Below are 8675 nucleotides of genomic sequence, written 5' to 3'. Positions count from 1 at the left end.
ACTAGCCAGAGTATCTATTTTTAGCTGCAATTCCAGAAGGTTTTAACCTTCACAATATATTCTGAAACATGTGACACCACTACAGCTGTGAAAGGAATAAGCATACTGATTTTACCTTAATTCACTTCAAGAGGGAAAAAAAATCTATGTACGCATTGACTTCCAAAGAATTAGGAATTAACGTCCAAAGAACGGAGAAACTATGTATACCATACCGAATATAACATAAGAAACAAAACTCAGACTGTTAGGTACATTACAACTACAATGAATATTTAATGAAGGAGAAAGGATGGGTGAACAGGCAGATGAGTAGGATGGAATTAAAGGTTGAGACGGAAAAACAATAATGCACGGCAGTCACATAATGAATGAGAGTTGCACACTGAATGGGAGCACCAGAAACAGGAATGCAAGCACATGACTCCCAACTGCTCAGGACCAGGATGAACCATCAAAACTATCTCCATCTATAAAATACTGCTTGCTACAGTGAAGTGCAGAAAATACTGAAATCCGGCATCTAGGATCCACTGAGAAATCATAAAATGATGGACAAAAATGGAAATCAACACCTGTGTGATGAGGCAAGGCGCAGGGGAAAACTGGCAGAATCTCTAGCCATGAGAACTAGTGAGCTAACTGACTGAAGTTGCTGTGGATGAGCTACCAGAAAATAAGTAGTAATGGGGACCAGGAACCAAAATAAAAAAGATATATTTAGCTTCAAAGGGGAGAAAAATACATGGAAATCTCAATTTCCAGTTTGTTAGGCTATGTCTAACTCCTTTAAAAACAAACAGCAAAAACCATCTACTTTCCATTACAAAGCCAGCAAAGTGCTGAGATGATGCACTTGATTAGAAGAGCATTAATACAGGAAGGGTGTGGTGGCTCACACCTGTAATCCCAGCACTTTGGGAGGCAGAGGAGGGAGGATCACAAGATCAGGAGTTCGAGACCAGCCTAGCCAGCATGGTGAAACCCCGTTTTTACTAAAAAAAAAAAAAATACAAAAAATTAGCTGGGCATCGTGGCACACACCTGCAATCCCAGCTACTCGGGAGGCTGAGGCAGAAGAACTGTTTGAACCCAGGAGGCAGAGGTTGCAGTGAGCCAAGATTACGCCACTGCACTCCAGCCAGGATGACAGAGCGAGACTCTGTCTTAAAAAAAAAAAAAAAAAAAAAGAAAAGAATATTAATGTAACTCTGGAATACAGGAAAAAGCCAAAGATTCTCTGTAGTGAATTTCTGTCCTTTAAAAAATAAAATAAAGCTATGGAAAATGAATTAAGACTTATATCCTAAAGCCACTGAAACACAAGGATGAGTTCCAGCAAAGAGCTGGGATTCGTCAACACGCAAGCAGAGCATATGGCCTCTTCCAATGTCCCTAAGAGGATGTTTTTTTGGCTCCTTCTCTTTTTTTTATTCCAGGTTGTAAGATTTAAAAACTGGCCTCGACCCAGCAATCTGCCTATTTCCAAATGCTCACTAGATTATTAGAATGTGTACACAGAATAAAAAAGAAAAAACACATCTCATCTTGGGTACAACAGACAGCAGGAATGGAAGAAATGTCCCATCTTCTTACCAATCTACACTTCAAACAACCTTCATAATGGCCTTATCATCCTCACTGGAAAGAGCCACACACAATTTCATTCAATTAATACAATTAATACAATTTCATTGTATTAATATTAAATAATAAGCATTGATTTAATGAGGAGACAAAAAAATCTATAACAAAAGCAAAGTTAATGTAACGAAAAGGAAAGTTAATATTTGGCTTAAGTTGCTAACTCTCACCATGACTGAAACACCAAGTTTTCAGGCTCACACAGTATTATAGCTACTTAGGATGAACTGCTTCATTATCTGACAGATTAACTGACAGATTAAATTGTATGTATTTATTGTGTACAGTATGATGTTTTGAAATATATGTACATTGTGAAATAATTAAATCTAGCTAGTTCACGTGCACTATCTCACACAGTTATTACTTTTGTGGTGAAAACACTTTACATGCACTGTCTTAGCATTGTTCAAGAATACAATATATTATGGCTGGGTGTGGTAGCTCAAACTCTGTAATCCTAATACTTTGAAAGGGTGAAGTAGGAGGATCATTTGAGAACAGACTGGGCAACAGAGCAATACCCCGTCTCTATAATAAATAAAAAATCAGCCAGCTGTGTTATATTCCCAGCTATTTGAGACGCGGGAGCAGGAGAATCCCTTTAACCCAGGAGTTTGAGGCTGCAGTGAATCGTGATAGCACCACTGCATTCCAGCTTGGGCGACAAAGTGAGACCCTGTCTCAAAAAAAAAAAAACAACACAAGAATACAAATAAATACATTGGTATTTATTTCATTACATTTGTATATATTTTGTATTTTGTTGCATTAACTTTGCTTTAGTTGCATTTTGTCTCCTCACTAAATCAATGATTATTTTAGTATTAATACAATGAAATTAATTACATTGTATTAATTGAATGAAATTGTGTATGGCTCTTTCAAATGAAGATGATAAAGCCATTACGAAGGTAGTTCAAAGCATAGATTGGGAAGAAGATGGGACATTTGTTCCATTCCTGCAGCCTGTTGTACCCAAGATGAGATGTGTTTTTTCTTTTTTATTCTAGGTACACATTCTAGTACATCAGTCACCATGATGTACGAGGACAAACTTTTTAAAATTTTATTTATTTATTTATTTTTTGAGACAGAGTCTCACTCTATCACCCAGGCTACAATGCAGTGGCGTGATCTCAGCTCACTGCAACCTCCACCTCCTGGGTTGAAGTGATTCTCTTGTCTCAGCTTCGTGAGTAGCTGGGACTACATGTGTGTGCCACCACACCTGGCTAATTTTTGTATTTTTGGTAGAGACGGGGTTTTGCCATGTTGGCCAGGCTATTCTTGAACTCCTGACCTCAGATGATCCACCCTCCTCAGCCTCCCAAAGTGTTGGGATTACAGGAGTAAGCCACCACACCCATCCCAGACCAACTTTTTAAGAGCAAAATATGATTAAAATTCCTTCCTGGCCAGACATGGTGACTCTCACATCTGTATCTCCCAGCACTTGGGGAGGCTGAGGCAAGAGAACAGCTTGAGTCCAGGAGTCTGAGCCAAGCTTGGCAACAAAGGATACCCCGTCTCTCCAAAAAATTTAAAAATTGGCCAAGTGTGGTAGTGCGTGCCTGTGATCCCAGTTACACGGGAAGCTGAGACAGGAAGATCACTTGAGTCCAGGAGATCGAGGCTATAGGAAGCTGTATTTGTGCCACTGCACTCCAGCCTGTGAAGGGCTATGGCAATGATGACAACAATGATGGTCTATGGCTTTGTGGTGGTAAGAGATGAATAAAACATCTTTTAATATCTGTTGATAAAGGTGTTTATCAACATATTTCACAATTTAGTAAGGAGAGTCAGATATGTTTTATAAAATACAAGAATTACAAGTATGTGATAAGTGCCATGAATGATGTATAAAATGCTGAGAATGGTTAAAAAAAAACAAAAAAATAAAAAGAGGCTATGGAAAAGGAAGCAATTCATCTGAATCCCAAGAGTAGGCAGAATTGAACAGGTGTACATGGGAGAAGAAAAGCAGGTATGAGGAAGCAGAGGAACAGCCTCTGCAGCAAAGAGAAGAGCACAGGGCAAGTTTCGTGCCTGCCTGCACAGCTTCTGCAGGAGTGAAGGGAATGAAAGGGTCTGGGCTACAAAGGTAGTATAGGCAATTAATATTTACCAAGGACTAGACCTACTAACCACTAACACTGGGCGGAAGGATAAATAAGAACAGTGCTTAAATTATCAAGGGGAAGGAGATCTATTTTCTAAAGTTGTAATTGGTGACAGACTGATGTATAAACCCATACACAACCCACTGTGCCAGTTTGACAACATCTAAATTAGCTGAGGCCAGGCACAGTGGCTCATGCCTGTAATCCCAATACTTTGGGAGGCCAAGGTGGGTGGATCACTTGAGGTCAGGAGTTCGACCTGTCTATACTAAAAATACAAAAAATTAGCCAGGCATGGTGACGGGCACCTCTAATCCCAGCTACCTGAGAGGCTGAGGTGGGAGAATTGGCTGAACCCGGGAGGCAGAGGTTGCATTGAGCTGAGATTGCGCCATTGCACTCCAGCCTGGCAACAAGAGTGAAACTCTTGTCTCAAAATAACAATAACAATAATAAATGAAATAAAATAAAATAAACTAGTTGATACCCTGTACAACAAGAATCAACTCAATGCACTTAAGATACTGTGGAATGTCGAATCATTAAATGTTACTAAAATATTAGTCTCAACTTCTGTACACATCTCACTGAGGAAAAGTAGCAAATAGTTCACTTGCTATCACAGGTTGGAGGCCCACACATGAGCGGCTCTGAGATAGAGCCTCATCCTCAAGGGACTCACATACCTGTGGGCTGAAACCAAATATAAGGGCTTGAATACTTTGAGCTAGAGAATGGCAGGCTCTGAGTAAAATTGTGCTTGTTTGGGAGGCTGCACAATGGAAGCAAATGGCTCAGCTAGAAGACAACAGTCACAGTGAGAAGAAAAAGGAAGTGATGAAAGAGAGAAACTCATGTAAAAGCAAAGCTGACAGAATCAGCCAAGAGTTGTGTGTCTGGAAAACCAATGAGGTGGCGTTGCTATCAGCAAAAGCAAATCCATGAGAAAGAACTGGTTAAGTAAGAAAGACACTGAACTCTGTTTCACATGTATTTGGTCAAACGCATCAATAAGGAAAACCAAGGAGGAGTTATTTAGCTGGCAGCTTAAGTGGAACTGGTCTCAAGAAGTCAAAGAACGGTTAGGGAAAGACTGGGGAATGATTAATATCAAGATGAAAGGTGAAAGTGAAGCCTGAGAGTATATGCAACCACCAATGCAGAAAAAATGGATCGAAGGAGAAGTGACCAACGAGAAACAGCCACACTTTGCACAGGCAAGAGGAAGAGGAAGAGGAAGAGGGAGGAGGAGGAGGAGGAGGAAGGAGGAAGGAGAAAGGAGAAGGAGGAGGAGGCAGAGGAGGCGGCGGCGGCGGCGGCGGCGGCAGTGACAACGACGACGACAGGAGGAGAAATTATTAATGACACCACCGAAGAAATGGCATCAAAAAACATTAATATAAAGAAAAAAATAATCACTTAATCTGATGTAACATTTCCATTTAAAGCAAAAAAAAATCTCAGTAAAATTAGCCCTTTACTTAAAGAAACTAAGCGAGACTCTCCTTAAAATTACTCCACTAGCTTTGATTTTAAGTATTAAGGCATAATTAGGCTGAGCATGGTGGCTCACATCTGTTGTTTTTTGTTTGTTTGTTTGTTTCTGTTTTGTTTTGTTTTGTTTTGTTTTGAGATGGAGTTTCACTCTTGTTACCCAGGCTGGAGTGCAATGGCGCGATCTTGGCTCACCGCAACCTCCGCCTCCTGGGTTCAGGCAATTCTCCTGGGTGGCTCACATTTGTAATCCCAGCACTTTGAAAGGCCTAGGCAGGCGGATCACTTCAGGCCAGGAGTTCAAGACCAGCCTGGCCAACATGGTAAAACTCTGTTTCTACTAAAAATACAAAAATTAGCCAGGCGTGGTGGCGGGCACCTGTAATCCCAGCTATTCGGGGGGTTGAGGCAGGAGAATCTCTCGAACCCAGGAGGTTGACGTTGCAGTGAGCTGAGACCATGCCACTACACTCCAGCCTGGGCGACAGAAAAGAGACACTGTCTCAAAAAAACAGAAATGAAAACAAAAACAAAAAACAACAAATAAAGTATTAAGGCAGAATTAGAACAAATCTAATCTGATTTTCCCTTCCTCAGCTCAGGAAGGAAGCAGTTACTCATGGTCACACAACATTTACAGGGTGTCTAATGTCTATTCTGGTATTTAAATATCCTGTAGGTGACGTCATCTAAAAAGGCTCAAGTTAGAAGTATGAATCTGACGAATTTATAAAGCTCTTACTAAGATTTATTCCTTCTAGACATTTTAGGTTGATCTTATGTATAAGCTAATTCAGATCAAGAAAAATGATGTCTTCCTACATGTACCAGTAACTCAGAAATCATCTCATTTTTGTTACCTGAGGTCAATGCAAGCCATTGCCCTTGGCTCTAATGAAGTTATACCACTGGTGGATGAATAAAATAGGGCTTAAATTTTGGAATGTAAGGAAATCAGAGGCAAATAATGTTAACAATTTGGAAAGCAAGTTAACAAAGTGTTTAGAGTTCCTTATCTTGTCACATTCCAAGAAGTTCACAAAAATCAAACAAATTATAACCACATTTACCTCCAAATTAAGAATTCTAGATCTGCAAATTGCTAATACTTCCCCAGGAAGGACAGGTCTGATTCCTTTTTTCTGAGGAAAGGTGAAGCCAAGCAATTCTTTATGGGACAGGAATGTATGGGTTTCCTAGACTGACCATATGAATGAAGAAGAAAGGGCAGGAAAAGGTGATGAAACTGCACATGCCTGAGTACTTGGGAGGCTGAGGCAGGAAGACTGCTGGAGCCCAGGAGTTTGAGGCTGCAGTGAGCTATGTGCGCACCACTGCACTCCAGGCCGGGCAAGAGAGCAAGGCCCTATCTCTTTGAAAACAACATCAAAAAATAAAACAAACAAAAACAAAACACAGCTTTTTCACTCAACTGGGTTCCAATTTGCAAAGCAAAGACCTTCGAGACATATGAATGAGAAATTTTTAACAAGTTTCTAGTGACAGCAAACCCTACAATTAATCCTAATTCTTCCTTCTAGGCAGAAATAGAAAAACAGGCCCACATTCAACTACCCAGCCTGTTTGCCTTGGTTAATTTCACTGAAAAAGGCTATATGACCTACTCCCTATGCCTGCAATATATGCCAACCACTCGAATGAGATCTATCTCTCAAAAATTGTTACCTTAGATCCACATGTTTAATGTGAGGCATTTTTCTTAAGGCCTGTAGCCTAAGAGTCTCCATACAGTTTCCGGACATACAAAGTTTATCCACAGCAGTCAATTTCTCCAACACTTCTGGAATGTCAGTAAATTCATTGAAAGAAAGGCCCAGATAACTAAGCTGCTTCATGTTCTCCAACTCAGCAGGAAGGGATTGTAGAAAGTTTCCATCCAACAAAAATGTCTGTAAGCTATTAGTGAAAACATAAGAATTACAAAGAGAATGTATACATTTTACATCTTTATTATCAACATACAAGTTTGATTAAGTGTAGATCATATTACCAGAAAATATATTACTCTTTGCAAAATGTCTAAGGACAGGGCCTGAGGCAGTAATGGGTTAAAGAGAAATAATCAGAGATAAGTATCTTAATCTTTTATTGAAAATGAAAATTATGACTAGTTTTCCCAATTTGAATAGACATAAATAAGACCAATGTGAGCTAAATGTGATATGAATCGATTCAGCTATCCTTTGGGCTTTGTTATTTCTTAAAATTAATCTCTAAGTCTCAGAATTCAATATAACTCAGAAAAATGAGAACATAACCCACACCCCATGTTTAGACATACTCATCTGTAGGGATCTTCAGTTCTAAACAAGAATATTTAGTTTTTTTTACAAGACTGCAAAGAGTATAAATCTAACAAATGAACCCCACACAGACGACAGAGTGCCTGATCTCTTGATTTGGGGCCAAAACTTACATGACCAACATAACAAGTTAACTAATCTTATGTGGAACACCCCCAATGCAGCTTCCCTGGGGTTTCGGATATACCCGCCAGTGGGGTTTAAAGTTCTCACTTGTGCATCACTCCAACGTCTGCTGGGACTGATCGCAAGGCATTGCAGGACACATTCAGCTCTGCCAGGGTTGGAATATTGCAGACTGCAAGTGGGAAGTCCCCTAAATGATTATTGGAAAGGTTAAGACTCTTCAACTTGGTGAACCTATTACAATAAAACAAAACAAAAGGGGAAAAAGAGACAAATGTCATTAACATCATAATTGTACTACAGCCTAAGAGATAATCTAGCCCAACTCCCAAATTCAACTGAAGAGGAAATGGGGCCCCCAGAGAGGTTAAGGGAACAGCAGCGTTGGAATGCACATCTGCTGACTCTAAGGCCAGTATTTTACCAAAAATGTAAACATTCTATCTTAAAACAAACTTTTCCCTCTAAAATCAGGTTGAATACTTAAGGAAGTGAATTCTGCTGGAGTAAGTTTTTTTAGCAGTATCTCAATTAGCTTAATTAACACAGTGTAAATGGCCTCAGTGAGGGAGGAAAGGGACGAGACAGAGCTGGAGCTAGCCCTCTGGAGTCAAAAACTTCTGTTTCATGTTTCTCAAACCCAAAACTGAAGTAATAAAAACTTATCAAAACAATACTCTCTCAATAGTAACTGGGACTTTGCAGATCCAAATTTAAGAACCAATTCTCAGCTGGTCACGGTGGCTCAGGCTTGTAATCCCAGCATTTTGGGAGGTGGAGGTGGGTGGATCACTTGAGGCCAGGAGTTCAGAAACTGCCTGGCCAACATGGTGAACCCTCATCTCTACCAAAAACACAAAAAATTAGCCGGGCATGGTGGTACATGCCTGTAATCCCAGCTACTCGGGAGGGTGAGGCACAAGAATCACTTGAATCCGTGAGGTGGAGGTTGCAATGAGCT

At 40.1% G+C, this 8675-nt stretch overlaps 1 protein-coding gene across 1 annotated transcript in view; it reads right to left on the bottom strand.

Moving 5' to 3' along the window:
• The window catches only part of PHLPP1 (PH domain and leucine rich repeat protein phosphatase 1), a 249363-nt gene that overhangs the window by 63200 nt on the left and 177488 nt on the right, over nucleotides 1–8675 (bottom strand). Inside the window, exons 5-7 of the mRNA XM_037738637.1 lie at nucleotides 7802–7948; nucleotides 6951–7181; nucleotides 4397–4463 (exon numbers count right to left, since the gene is read on the bottom strand). Coding sequence (XP_037594565.1) covers nucleotides 4397–4463; nucleotides 6951–7181; nucleotides 7802–7948 — 445 coding nt within the window. The remainder of the gene's footprint in view (nucleotides 1–4396; nucleotides 4464–6950; nucleotides 7182–7801; nucleotides 7949–8675) is intronic.

The sequence above is a fragment of the Cebus imitator genome, unplaced genomic scaffold (genome assembly GCF_001604975.1).
Source record: "Cebus imitator isolate Cc_AM_T3 unplaced genomic scaffold, Cebus_imitator-1.0 Scaffold55, whole genome shotgun sequence".
Lineage (NCBI taxonomy): Eukaryota > Metazoa > Chordata > Mammalia > Primates > Cebidae > Cebus > Cebus imitator.
The sequence above is the reverse complement of the archived record's forward strand: the minus strand, read 5'-3'. Positions and strand labels throughout refer to the sequence as shown.